This window comes from Phalacrocorax carbo, chromosome 20 (genome assembly GCF_963921805.1).
Source record: "Phalacrocorax carbo chromosome 20, bPhaCar2.1, whole genome shotgun sequence".
Lineage (NCBI taxonomy): Eukaryota > Metazoa > Chordata > Aves > Suliformes > Phalacrocoracidae > Phalacrocorax > Phalacrocorax carbo.
In genome coordinates, this window is record NC_087532.1 from 3,909,798 (window position 1) to 3,924,206 (window position 14,409).

At 47.8% G+C, this 14,409-nt stretch overlaps 1 protein-coding gene across 5 annotated transcripts; it reads left to right on the top strand.

Moving 5' to 3' along the window:
- The first annotated feature begins 1,006 nt into the window (after positions 1-1,006).
- Positions 1,007-13,805, top strand: RNF223 (ring finger protein 223). 5 transcript variants are annotated; one of them, XM_064470559.1, is made up of 5 exons: positions 1,007-1,230; positions 7,420-7,487; positions 7,576-8,961; positions 11,441-11,572; positions 11,919-13,805. In XM_064470559.1, exons 4-5 carry the CDS (start codon positions 11,521-11,523, stop codon positions 12,764-12,766), a joined length of 900 nt encoding a protein of 299 aa, XP_064326629.1. In that variant the 5' UTR covers positions 1,007-1,230; positions 7,420-7,487; positions 7,576-8,961; positions 11,441-11,520; the 3' UTR covers positions 12,767-13,805. The 5 variants fall into 5 exon arrangements, with proteins under 5 accessions (XP_064326629.1, XP_064326630.1, XP_064326628.1 ...); XM_064470560.1 differs by having other exon boundaries at positions 7,576-8,686; XM_009505838.2 differs by lacking the exon at positions 11,441-11,572 and having other exon boundaries at positions 1,008-1,230.
- The last annotated feature ends 604 nt before the right edge of the window (positions 13,806-14,409 follow it).

The window sequence follows — 14,409 nt, forward strand, 5'->3', positions numbered from 1 at the left end:
TACTCGTGGCCTAACTAAATCCAGGTATTGACCTGCCAAAGGGATGTTGCCTGGGTGATTCTATACCGGGAGAAGCTCCGGACACAGGGGTGGGAAGCCTGCAGCACAAACTAATTGTGGGAGGGCTGGAGGCCAGGCCTTCCCTGCCGTAAGTTCAATCGGCATATCTGTTCTGGTATTTCCCTTTCACAAACGGTCCACAGCTAAGCAAGAGAGCTTAAATGTCTTCACTGATGTATTTCACAGAGGTGGAGTGGTGGTAGGAGGAACCTCTGAGGCATGCGGTTCATGGAGTATCTCGAGTACATCCGTATGACATCCTCGAGAGTTGGATTCAGAGTCAGGTCTCGGGGGGTTTGCTACCTCAGCTCCACAATCTAGAACTTAACCTTTCATCCTGCTGACTAGATGGAGGGTTTCTACAGAGAATATGCAGCAATTATGTTTAATCTTTAAAAGATTTCATCCTTCTGCTGGAGTGTAGCTTTTTACTCAGAATGAGTGGCAGGGCACGATGCTGAATCTGTCCGAGAGCCAAAGGTCTGTTCCTGGAAGCTGCTGAGCATCCTTATTTTCCACTGAACTCATTGTAAGTCGTTGTTGTTTAGGCTCGAAGGATTAGGCCTGAAGAAAGTGAGCGTGAAAAAAAAAACCAACACAAACATTTGTATTTTATATGTAAAGTAGTGTTAGTATCTGTATTAACAGATGGAAAACGGTTTGCGCTGTGAATACAAATACTGTGATGTTCCTCTGTGTTTTACTACATGCATAAGGGATTCTGCCTTTTCATTATTTGTAGGGAGCCAAATCCCACAACCCTTTTCCAACTTCCTACTTCTGCTATGCTGGAAGAGGCAGCCCTGCCCGGACAGGGCTCCTGCCCAGCAATTCCACTGGAATATTGTTGTTTTGCTAGCACTGAAAGGCGCCGGCGCTCTGCACTGTGCGAAGCGCTGAGCAAAGGACACAGGGCATATAATTTAGAGCAGGTGGTGTACAAAGATCACCGTAGGATGATGTAACCAGAACAGGAGCCGCATTTATCTGTGCGGCTGCATGCATGCGTGTGGACGCGCACCGAAAGCAAGAGAGCTGCCCCAGGAGGCACCGAGGCTGCTCAATGCCCGTCTCCTTAATCCTCTGAACCCTGGATCCTCAGCGGTTGTGAGGCACTGGGGAACTCCGGAGCGGCCCAGTGTAAAACCCACTTTATCTGCTGAGGATCTGGTGAGTTATCTCCTGGTTTTGCTCTCTCTAGTCATACACTTACGAAACACCAGCTTTTCTGACTCTACCGGTCCCTGAAGCGACTTGGAGCCTGAGGCGAGAGCTGCAAAGGGCTCTAGTGTCCTACTTTGCTAAAAATAGCATAATAAATATGTATATAGAGAATAGAAGAAATATATTAAAAGGACATCACTCACTATTGCTCTTTCCCTTTGAATCATTAACTGAAATGGTATCTCTTGCTGGAACGCCGAGCATGAGAGTGTCTCTCCAGCTCAGCTCCATATGTCAGAAAGTGTTTGGGGACAGAACCAGACCGAGGGATGAAGTTATAAATTAAACTTTTAGGAAGGCACAGAGAACATCCTTATGTTCTTTTTATATCTCCATATAAGGGTAACGGTGATAAATTATCTGATGAGCTAGGAGGACATTTTACCCTTGTGCCGACACTGACTGCTTTTCACTTTGCCTTATCTTACTGGGACTCAGTTTACATCTCTGCATCTACTAATGTATTTACAAATTCATATGAGGATGTGTTTTGCATACTTGTCCCACCACATTCTTTAGGATTGACGTATAAATTGCTCTCTTCAGCATGGACAACTCACTAAGACATTTTTCCTGCTGTACTTGTAGCCAGTCTCACATCTGGGATATTGGCCTAGACTCCCTTAAGCAGTTGAATGATTAACTGTATGTGTTAGTAACACAAATGAATACCCAGCTGCAGATATAGTTGCAAGAACTAAACCTATTATGCATCAGCCATAACTGAAGTGTCACACTTGAGAAAGCATTCAACCACCGTCTGAAGATCAACTCTATCAATACTCCAGAAGCTCAAGGAATACAAAGCAAATATAGACACTGTCTAGAAAATAGGGATATAAAATGATCAGAGTTTAAAAAGGACAGCTACGAGGGTACGTCCTAATTTTATGCATCACACCCATCAATTCTATGTTGGTGCGTACAGGGCAAAAGAGGAACAATTTCTCTCTGGGGCTTTAGAGGAAGTAAAAAAAAAAAATCAAAATAAAAAGAGAAAAAGCACTTCCCTAGTGCAAAGTTTTAGGACTGTGATATGGCTCAGGGATAATTAATCTTCTGGGAGAGGACAGGGAAGGGGACAGTAGGTGGAGTCCTGTGCTTGCTCAGTGCGGGAGAAATACAGTGCCACTGAGACCAAGGTGTGATGGTGTCCTTCCCCCAGCTGGAAGCTACCGAGGTTTCCACGGCCGGCATTCTGCTTGCTTTGCTCAGCTTTATGGAGAGGGTTTCGACTGGTTTCTCAGGTCATGCTTGGGGACTGTGGGATTACATCTGTGGGGATAAGAGAAGGAAGACTGCTGGCTCATCCTTGGGGGTGGGGAGAACATGACAGAGAAATGGAGAGCTTAGGGTCATGTGTGGCTTTGGAAATAGCTGAGAAGGTGTGTCATCTGATCCTTCTCAAGTTGGTGGAGTCCAGCAGGGTGAAGAAAGCAAAAGGGATCAACTCAGAATGTGCTATTGGTAACCTGAAAGGATCAGTATAGACCTCTCGGGTTGTGAGCACTTACCACAGACACCGCAGAGAAGCCTGTCCCTCATCACCACCACCATCAGGTCCTTTTTGTAGTGACCTGATGGGGAGCCACAGGCTGGAATTCAGGTCTGGTGTACCAGAAAATGTCCCTGGTCAGATGCACCAGCATCCCAACACCCCCTTCCTGCCTGGACGTGCTCTGACGAGCGCAAACAACCCCCGCTGCGGGGTGAGGCATCTGTTCTACTGTACAGATGCAAGCGGAGCTGAGCACAGTTCATGGGCAGAAGAGGAGAATTTAGCCAGCAGAGGGCAGGTGGCTTCTTATGTAAGGAAAAGTCCCTGGCGAGGAGAAGCAAGGTGTCCCTGCGAACATTCACCCGCCAGCTCTGACATCACAGGCCAGTTCCCAGGTTCGTCACGTCACCACGCCGGGCCAGGAAGTGAGTAACGCTGCCGGAACACGACCTCTGTGGGACAATCATGAGAGCAATGAACAACGTGTTGGCGAGAGCTTGTTAGCGTAGCCCTTCGCCTTGCTCCTGCTGCCATCCCCTCTCGTCCTGCTGATAGTCTCCCTCATCAGCAACACGCTATGACTGCAGCTGCCTCTGGATAGCGTATTCTAGGGCAGGCAACAACAGCTACCTTTGGTCCATGGGAAGAGCACCCATTTGTGCTTCAGGAGAGTACTTTGGTTCCCATGCACTTTACATGCTCTATATCCCAACTCCAGGTGCGCTTGAGCCACTTACAGCATCAAAAGGAGCTGATGCTGCAGTTCTTGGGAACATCTAATGACCCTTCAACCAGCCCCGCTCCTTTTACAGGCCACATCGTGGGTATCCTCTTAACTGAAAGAGCTGCCACACTCACTGAATACTTCCAAGGACCTTTATTCTCATGTAATTTACTCTTCCTTTGAGCCACTGTTTATGATTGCTGATATCAAACTTTCCTTGCAAGCCACTAGAGAAACACCATAGACATTTGGAAAGCCAACAGTCTCCTAGGCATGGTATCAGGGATCACTAATGATATATAGACCACAGTTGAACCATTGGTCCGAGTCACTTACTCCTTCAGAAATAATGGGCTAGAAGAAAAGACCTGACCTTATGTCCAGGGAATGGATGCTATTCTTGCTATTTGAGAATCTAGCTGTGAGTGGCTGAATCATAGAGCCTCAAGCTGCTGAAGAGTAATAGTCACCTGAGTTATAGAGTATCAGGAAAATTGCTATGTTGCACCTGCACCTTGTAATGATTATCTAATCATGGTGTTTTCTTGGTGACTACAGGAAATGAAGAACAGTGCAAAGTTAGGTGCCAGGTGGATCCAGTGTTTGAATGAGATTCAACTACAGAGGCAGATGGTCCCAGAACTTAGGCTTGGCCTAGTCAGTAAAGACGGGCATCACTTAGAGGACAGGAGCCACCTGAGGGGCACAATCTGTGGCTCTAACAGGAGCAGTTTCTCTCTAAATCAGTATCAAGCTACCTTAGTGGACATTTATCGGTAACGCACAACTCTGGTGGTGTTTCCCACTCCACCGCCTGTTTTAAGCCTTATCCCTCTGCTCTGGCAAGTCACTCTGCCATGCTAAGGGCCACAGCTTGTCCAGGCGTTGTGGCTTGCAGAGGTCACAGCAGTATTTCTCAATGTTGTCTGGGGCTTCCCATGCGCCACAAAACTTCCCCCGCTGTAAAATGAGATAATGCCCTCAATAAACACAGTTATTGGAAGGCTCCGTTCACCGTGTCTGTGAGGTATCTTGAGATTGTGTGATAAAAACAGTTAGAGAAGGATAAAATGTAATTACATTAAAAGTATCCCACAGTGAGTGCCTGTCTAGCTTATCTGATGACTCACCAAGGCTGTTTCCTGCCAGTACATAATACATACTTTGGAATTTAAATAGCCCTGTCTAGCCGTAGGTGCAAACTACTGCACCAATGATAAGACTTCACGGCGAACACCTGGTTAGGCAGTTGGCTGCACGTGAAGCCAGACCAATGTGAGAGCTCAGCATGGCAAACATCACTTAATGGTGCTGTTTACCACCCTGGAGCATTAATTGCACAGAGCATTAGGCCTTCTGACTCTGAGGAACCAAAAAGTAGGAGCAAAAAGTGCTACTAGCTTGAGGCCAAAGAATTGTCTGCCAGGAAAACTCAGGCAGCGCTGGATCTAGCTGGGGGGGTGCGTGCGTAGGTTTTCACTGGGTCTCGGTAGCTTGGGAGCTGGCACATGAATGCGTGAGCCCATAGAAAACATACTCTAAGTAGTATCTACCTGCTTTAAGCATTTAACCCTGCAGAGACTTCTATTCCATGTTGCACAAGGGTGTTTGATTTAGACAGGCTTGTTCTCACCCAGTTAAAACCAGCACATCCATCCTAAAACATACCCTTATTTTTTCCCTTGGAAGTAGGGTGCAGCTCCGCAAACCTAGCGGACATAACTTTTGTTGGCAGGAATAACCCTACATACGTTGGAGTTTCGCCCTGCAGTGGCTAAGTCCAAAGCAGTTGGGCTGATAACACTTTTGTGCTTCTGTGGCAACTGTTCCCTTGGGTTTCTCCCAGCATGAAAGACCTTCTAAAACCTTTGCAGGCTTTATACACAGCCTTAGGATGTAGCCTAACAAATCAGAGCTGCAGACAATACCCAAAACCAGCACCCCCAGGTGTGGTACATAATAATGAGAAACTAGCTGGCCTTGGATGAAGGGAGAGAGAAATCAGAGGAAGCCTGTTGCTCACTGCTTGGTGTTTTTTATTTTGATTTTCTTTTCCACCCATCTTTATTTGGTGGCTTTAGTTTATCTACTGATATGAACTACACAGAGAATGAAAAGAGTTATGTACTTAGGCAGTGGTGGAGGTAGAGACAAGACAAGGAAACAGCCTGAAGCTCTAATCAGCAGTCTGGTTTTATTACTCTACAGTATACTTTGCTTCTCTTCACACTAAGGAGCCTGGCTTGCAAGTTTTTAAATAGTCCTGTCCTCAACCAGTTGGCAGTTGCTGTTAGAAATAATATTTTTCATTATAAACCCTTCTAAATCCCCCTGAAAACAGTACATACCCTTTAGAAGATCTCATCACTTCACCCACAGTCCTGGAGGAGATGGCAGCGGTTACTGATGCTGGTAAAATAAGGAGAGGTGATGGTGGGAAGGGTCCAACAGCTGAAAGGCTCTGTGTTCCAATCACAGTTATTTGCTGCAGGTGGGATCCTGCATTAGATCTCTGGCTGGAGACATAGTGACCAGCCCTACGTACCAGGCAACACTCATCCCTCCTGGGTTCCCATCTAAATACACAATCCAGACAGAGACTATGACCAAAAAGGAAGGCTTATAATTCCTTTTCTTAATTTTATTTCATTTACCTAAATATTTATTTAGGTATATAAATATATATGGAATATATAACCACAGAAGTCCATGGAAACTGTTTTGCTCAAGGTACCTCCTACATCTCATCCCAGTGTTACAGTCACATCGTCTTCATTCTTGCCTGGCTTAGCACAAATCAATTTAGAACAATTATTTTCAGACTGCTGTTTGCACACCCCTACACCTGTACACAGCGAATACCTTTGAGAAGCACCTGAGGTGTCCATGTGTAATGCAAGGTCAAGGGAATAACAGTATTAATCGAGTAACTGTTTGCTTAGTACCACTGTTCCTTTAAACGCAAACATGAAAGTATACGCTCCCACGGCCAATTGCTCCCAGTCCTCTGGGATCCACCCGAGACCAGCTGCAGCTCCTGACATGCTCAGTCTAGTCCTCCAAGCAGATGACAAAAATAACAACAAGCCTCCCGCTCCCTTTTGGAAGCCAAGCCCTGGCCGTCACCCCGGTATTGGGCTAGGTCTCGGCACGCTCGGTGCCTTGCCTACCCGGCGTATCCCTGCAGAGGGAGGAGTGCGCGGGCATGCGTGGGGTGGCCCAGTTTGCCCCAGGCTCTCAGCTTCTGGGTTGGACTCAACCGGTTCCTCACAGCCGCCACGTTGAGGCTGATGGGAAACCAGCCTCAGAAACACTGAAACTCTGAAGGGGCAGTTCTCTGAAACTCCGAAGCTCTGCTCACGCGGCAGTTCAGCAACCCTGGTCGTGTCAGTGGCTGAAGGGCTTAAAGTGTGCCTGTGTCTGTCTTTAGAGCGTGATCAAGCGGCGGATCAGTGTTGCTCCACCGACTACGGGGGGGAGAGGGTCTCAGCTGGACCCAGAGCAAGGACTGGTGTTCCTCAGCGTGTTACCGAATGTAACGTACCCCGGTATGTTACTAGAACGTTGTTAATTTTGAGCCCAGTTTACCAACGCGCTTATGCGAGTGACTAAGTGAGCAAGACTTTTAAAAATCCGATTTACATCCATTCATCAAACATCCTGCTTTGTCAGCTGTGGACAGTGCTCGCTCCCAGCCTCACTCATCCCTGAACAGCAGCATAAATAGATGGGGGGGGTTGTGGGGGGTGCACCATGCTGGCATTGTGTGCTCAGCCTAGTGTAGTGTACGGATTGTTATTCCTAAGGTATATGAGCACTCCGCTGAGGGAGTGGAGTGTACATACCATTGAGATGCAGATCTGGGAAAGTTTAGTCTTAACTTGCATTCTCCATTGAGGTATTTGTCTTCTAGTCCCTCATGGAGCTCATCGTGAATCCACGCTGCTCCAGACCAGATCCTCCCAGCTGTGGAAGGATCAGGTAACCCTAGCTTTAATCCTAAAACTGATTTAAAACATTGATTTCAACGTGCTTCTCTTATTCTTAAAAGCCTCCTTTTGGATTTCAGCTCACTAGGACTGAACAGTGTGACCTGAAGTAGAGGACCGTGGAAGCCCAAGCGAGTCGTATCTGCCTGTCACTGAAGTCTCTAAGATTCAGACACTTCTCTGTCCCAAGAGATGAACACAGTTCCGCACATTTTTAGAGTGAAATTTCTCAACCGGTTTTTGAGAAGGGAGTTCCTGATACCATCCCCCCAAAAAAAAACTCCACAGACCATCTTGTGGTGGGTTTGGGGTTTGTTTTTTTTTTTTTTGAGAAGCTGAAGAAAGAAAAGTTGTGCTTGCAACAAATAAGAGCTAGACTAAATTTTGAATGTCTGTCTGTTACTTCCCCCTCCACCCCCCTCGCTTCTCTCCTTATCTGCATGTGAGTGCAAGCTTGTTGGCTCTTTTTTCTGGGTCACGGGCTGATGTCCTCTGAACCACGAAAGGTTGGCAGGTCGAATAATATTTCTCTACGTCAATTACTACCAAAAGCCGCAAAGAATGAAATTCCTTCTCTGTGACAATCCATACAGTATTATTTTGAATAATTGTATAGAGCTTGAAGCAGACATGTGATTATATAGAGTGGTTCACTTAATTTATAAACAGCTTTCAGGCTCTCAAACTTATACTGGATTTTTCTATTGCAATGATTTTTTCCTTAACTAATCACAAGAAACTTGACTGTCAGAATCTTGTTTGTGCTGTTAACCTAAGGCACTTTCAAATTATTTGTCCTTCCTGAAGAAACAAGAGAACAATCACTGCCATTTTTAGGTGTCCTGAAATTTGCTTTCAGAAGATCCGCTGCCCTGCGAAAACGTGGCCGGTGCATCGGCACAACCCGGACCAGATTTTGAAGCGTGAATTAAAAAAATCCCTCAAAGCCAATTGGAGAAGCGTGAGAATTTACCAGAAAGCAGGCGGCCTTCCCCAGCCCAGAGAGGATGAAGAAATAAACGCTTCTCCCGTCGCCTCCCAGGGCAGCCACAGGCGGGTGTCCTCGGCAGCGCTGCCCCTTATCAGGAGCATTCCAGCCTGCCCTGTTTGTCATAGAAACCGGCCGGAGCGGGAGCGCGCTCGCAGCCAACGGAGTGATTCAGTGGTGATGGGGAAGGGCAGGTGGAGCAGGTAAGTCACCTCCAGACAGGAAGGTATAAAAGATACTTGAATTACAGTGGCAGGGCCACTTGTGTGCAGGGAGCTGTTAGAGGTTACTTGTCTTGCCGGACCCACCGTGCTTGGAGGCAACTCAGGAAGCTACCGGGGAGCTCAAATACCAGAAGGCGGCTTATAAATACAAAAGACCCTGAGCCTAAGACTATCCTCTGGAGAGAAGACTTTTCAGGGGTAGAAATCAAGAGCCCAGAACATGCTTTTCTCCCTCTAACCAGCACTCCGAACAGGTATTTATAGACTTTAATCTGCTGTACACCTCTTAACTTGCTGTGTATTCAGTTGCTCTGAGTTAAAGGTACCTTAGGGAATCATATTACAGCACAGTGTTGGCCACTACCTTAACTGCGTGTTCTCTTTTGTCTGGTTTTATGGCGCGGAAAAAAACATTTCTAGAACTTGTTGAGAAGTAAAAAGTACCAAACTACTTTTACTTAGTTTTTAAAAACTTAACTGCTTCGTTTTAAATCTGAGTTTATGTGTCTCTCCTGAATGGTTTAGTTATTTGTGATGTTCCCAAAGTTTCCAGAAAGCCCAGGTAAACAGCTGGGAAAGCGAGGTAAACAGCTGCAGCAGGGTCTGAGGCAATGCGGTGTGGCCACGGAGGTCTGAACAATTGGAGATATTGTCTTGTGTTTAAAAAAAAGTCATATGATTGTGTAATGGAAAAATAAAAGCCAACAGAAAAACAAACAAAACCCCCAAACCCTAACTAATTCTGTCGAGATTTTCCACTGCATGTCTTCACTGGGACTCTGCAGCTGTAGCGACTGGCTCTCATTTAGTAGTACAGCAGCAGTGCCCGGGAGAAATCTTGGACCCTTCTTTAGCTGCTGCCCAAACCCAGTTTAACTTTATGAGCATCAGCACTATGGCAACACACTGAAAGGCGCAAGAAGCAGGCAGGGGCTGGCCTGTCCCGTGTGGCAGCGTATGAATTAAAACTGTCCTTCCCATGCCTCAGCTCCGTGCCCCGCTCTTCACATCTTCCCAGTTTAAGTCAACTACGTGCACCATGTCTGATCGAGGTGCTGCATAACACCGAGACGTCGATTCAAAATAAGTAGCCTCTAAATTTATTAAAACTAACAAGCGACTAGAGCGTCACATCTTTAGCAAAGGGAAAATGTGGGCAAAAGCTCGTATCGTCATTTAAAAGCAACTGTTGTGAATAAAATTCCTCGAGTTTACTATCGAGATACTGCTGTTGCTATAGCTGTCACGTTACAAACTAGTGAAAACCCCAACAGAACAGCTTTTCACATAGGTTATGAAATTACAGTTTGTGTAAGCAAAGGCTCTCTCTTTTAGAGGTTACCTTCTGCTACTGGTTTTGCTGCTCGTAGTGTCTGACAAACACCCCGAGCTGAGGGATGGCAAAGAACTGGGCGGAGGGGATGGAGTTCTGCAAAACAGAAGATTTAGTTAAAAAAAAACCCAAACCAAACCAAAGCAGGGGTTTCCCTCATCTCTGTGCCAGCTTGGGCTTGGATTTGTAGTTCATCAGCATCTGCCAGATTGTGATAAAACATGCATGGTGATCTGTAGCCAGAAAAAAAAACCAAACCACATTAAAAAAACATTACAACTTGCTGAAAAGTGCAGATAGTCTGGGGCTGAAAATTCAACTTGAGGAGAGGCTTCACAAAAATGTCTTCATTTAGAATAAGAGAAGAAAAGGAAGGAAGGTTCTTAAAGTTGGTTTCAGCTCTGGCAATGCTGGCTGTGATGGGAGAGGGGAGAATACTTCATTCTTAAACAATGGAGACTTTTTCTGTGCAATGTAAGGAATACATAGTCTTTCTGATACCTTAAACTAGCCTTTTATGCTGAGATGTGGAGGCTCTAGCCCATGCTGGTGAGCCATTGCTGGATTGACTGGAGACCTATAATTACAGCAGCAATCTGAACATTTCTGGCTTGTCATCAGTAAATCTCCCAACACAAAGAATCAAGCCTAGCTAGTTCAGTGACACAGCCTAAAAAAATGTTCCCCAGGCATACAGCATCAGGGCTGTCGCTGGGAACTTCCTCCAGCTAAACGCTTGCTTTCAGGTAAAAGTGCTCGATAGCTGAAAAGTCGGCTGAAAAGCCTGAATATCAGCATGTCTGCAAGGCCTAGGATAACTGGAAGGCAGGGTAACGCTTAGGGCGCTGAAAAGGCTGGAGTAAGTTGTAAACCAATTTGCTAGAACTGGCATATTAGCCATTGAACTCCAGGCTCCTGCTTGCACACCACAACAAAGCAGCGAGCACATGGCAGCACATGGCAAGGCTTGGTCCGTGCTGGCGCTCCTCCAGGGCAGGGCACGGGGAGAACCGTGTTTCTCTAGGCAAACCAAGACAACAAGGAAACAGTGGTGAATTCCCTTTGCTCTGCCACCAAGGCCATTTCCTCCAACGTTGCTTTTCTTGCTGTGTCATGGTGACAAGACAGAGCTGCTTCTTGTGCTGCTTGGGGCTGAGGATGGAAAAAACTTTGCAAGATAACAGAGTTTCCTCACCTCACTTGGGTTCTCCTGGGACATGGGGGAGTTCAGACCCCACTGTGGATAGACAAAACCAGGCAGCAGCGCTGGGTGGTGCCTCACTTGCCTGCTAGGCAGCACGCAGAACCATGCTTCGAGGCACACAGCTCTGAGCACACCGAAGAGAAGAGATTCACCCCTCTGCTACCTCCACGACTGAATAGTGTTATCTGTCTCTTAGGCCTTGCTCATGCTGCCACCATAATATCTGAGTGCCTCCCAGACTAACAGACTGCCATAGCGAGGTCCCTACTTGACCTCATGGAGTCTTCTGCTCTCCTCCCTGCTCAGGTGTCGGGGAGCACCAGCTGGGGTAGGTTTTTGGTGTGGTTTTTTTTCTGCCCAGAGGGAGGCATGTACGGGGAAAAGGCTGCACCCATCTGTAACGCCACGGTGGTTCTGGTGAAAAGGCTTTGGCTGGATGGCGAATCTCTGCTGGTTGCTTGCTTCTTGGCAGGATGTTTAACTTCACCTTTGGTACGCAGCTTCGAACAGGCTACCTGGGTCATTCTCACCTCTAGCAGGGATCTATTCCAGGCGCAGGATGCAGTGGAAGTCATGAACTTGCTCTTTGTTCCTTTTAAGGGGTCAAACATAGGTCTGGTGATGGGTGTCTTCACATTGTTTAAAATGAAGGCTGTGGTTTTCTTCTCTTCCAGAGTCTCCCAGGGCTCTATTTATTTCCCCGGGCTCCATCATGTCGTGCTTCACGCAGCTGTGGCACTCAAACACGCCAGACTCTCCCACCAGCCCAGTCCCTGCATCTCCAAGTGAAATCCCCATCCCCATCAGCCCCATCGTTGTCACCTCCCCAGGAGATGGCAAGAGGAAGGCGAGGTCCCCGACCGACAAGCCAGGCTCTCCGAACCCAACATCTCCGAAGCCAGCCTCCCCTGTTGAGTGTTCCATTTGCTTCAACACCTATGACAACACCTTCAAGACACCCAAGCTGCTCCAGTGCTCCCACGTTTTCTGCCTGGAGTGTGTGGCCCGCCTGAGCACAGGGCTGCCCCCAAACCAACCAGAGGACCAGCTCCCCTGCCCCTTCTGCAGGCAGCTGACCAGTATCCCTCTGGAAGGTGCCCCAGCACTCGAGACCAGCAAGGAGCTCCTTGCCACACTGCCTCCTGAACTCCAGCAGGAAAAGGTGCTCTGGATGGAAGGGACCAAGCTTTGCTGCCGTCAGCCATCTGATGACCCTGAGAATCCCGACTCGTGCATCTCCATCGACGTCGCCATGAGCAAGCCAGAAAGCCCGGAGGCGCCCCCGGCGGGGTTAGCTGGGCGGCTGTCCCGCTGTGACATGTGCGATGACTGGAAACGCATAGTCCTCCTCTCTGCATTGATCATCATCCTGTTCTGCATCATTCTGTGGCCAGTCCAGTGTGCCCTGAAGACGGGGAACCTCCGCTGCTTCACAAGGACCGTTGCGATGAGCAGGCCCGAGTATCTTCCCCCGAAACACACCACAGCGGCAACACCTGTGACACAACTCCCTTTCCAGTAGCAGCGAGGCAGCCCCTCGCCCCCCTCCCCACGGCGCGTCGGGGGGGGAGGAATAGGGCCTCCTGCGCTGACGGCACTCCCTGGTTTGCTGGCAGAGCCCCTGGCCCGCTCCCCACACTCCTCCTGTGCCTGCGCTTGAACACACGCACCCGCCTCCAGGAGCTCCGCTGACACACTCGCCTGCCAAGCTGTCTCCAGCCCAGAAATGCTCCAAGGAGCCGGCTCGGCATCCTGCTGCCAAACTCTCCATGGAAACCAGAGCTCTGAAAGCAGCAGACAGGTTCCCAGGACTGGTTGCCTCGAGTGGCACGCGGACGTGTGCCGCCTTGGCACCAGATGACCGTGGGCGCAGTTCCTCGAACTCCCTTAGGGAATAAAGGGCTATTTTTTGCAAACCGAAGGATCTACATGATTATTCCTCAGAGGAGCTGGGATTGGGAGGGTAAAGACATGTCAAAGCCATATAGGCAAATGAAAATTATCCGTATTCCACACGCTTGAAACATTTCTGTTGTTATTCGATGTTGGAGGTGTAAATGCTGCCTCCTGCTGACAAACGGTGAATCTACCACTGCTACTCACCTGAGCTGTGTTACCAGCCTGATGAGCTTTTGAACAGACCAGAGTAGCCCTTCTACTCGTTTTTCCTAAGATGATGCTTAGAAATCACTCATCCCTACCTGGAAAGCGATTGTTACGCGGGGTGAGTTCTGTTAGGCACCCTGACACAGCGGCGTCAAGTTATTTCGTCAGCGAACTTCCTTCATACTTCTCACAGGCAAAAACGGTTGCCAAAACGATGTAAATTCCACCCTTTGACAGCTTTACCCTCCTAATCTTAAAATGTGTCAGTATTAAGACACAGGCCAGTTGCTTACACTATATTTTTATTTAATGCAGTGATCTTCTGACAGTGATTCACAAAAGTCTTCATGATGAAGATGGCTTACAATTAAATGTTTTCTATTCAAACACGTGGATGTAAGACAGTATTGTATGCAAGTACGATATGTGTATGTATTAAATTATGTTTTATACAATGCAAGGTGTCAATTTGTAGCGATTACTCCACATTTCCCTTCTTACTTGCAGCTGGAGGTGTTCGCTTAGCGGTCCCGAGTCCAGCTGCATTCCCAGATCGTGGTAGTTACGCAGCACGTGGCACGTCTGTACTCTGGCCCGTGCATCAGCTGCCCCAGTGTTGTACAGCCCTGCACGTGTGGACAGCTTTCTCCTGTAAATTCGTCCTTACAACCATCTAAGCGGTGTTGTCCCAGGTGCGACTTCCCCCTGCGGATACCTGATTTGACCTGAAAAACGAGAAGCTGCAAAGCTCATCTTTTGCTTCTTCCCAGCAGGACGAAAGATGCTCCCAGTCTCCCTTTCCAGAAAGTGTAATTTGAAAGAGAGAAGGCTGAAGCAACAGCAGAAGTAACTCAAGTCTGTTGCTATGCAAAACTTTCTGTGGAAAGCTGCTGCGTGTGCTGTACCTGCGCCACCTTTGTTGTTCAGCTGCAGGCTGGTATTATCTGCGCCAGCCACACGTCTGCAGAAATTACTCCAGGCACTGTAGCAACTTCTGCCAAAGTCATTGGGCTTGACAGGGATTCTCACTTGTATCATCCTGTCCGTTCCCCCGTGCTT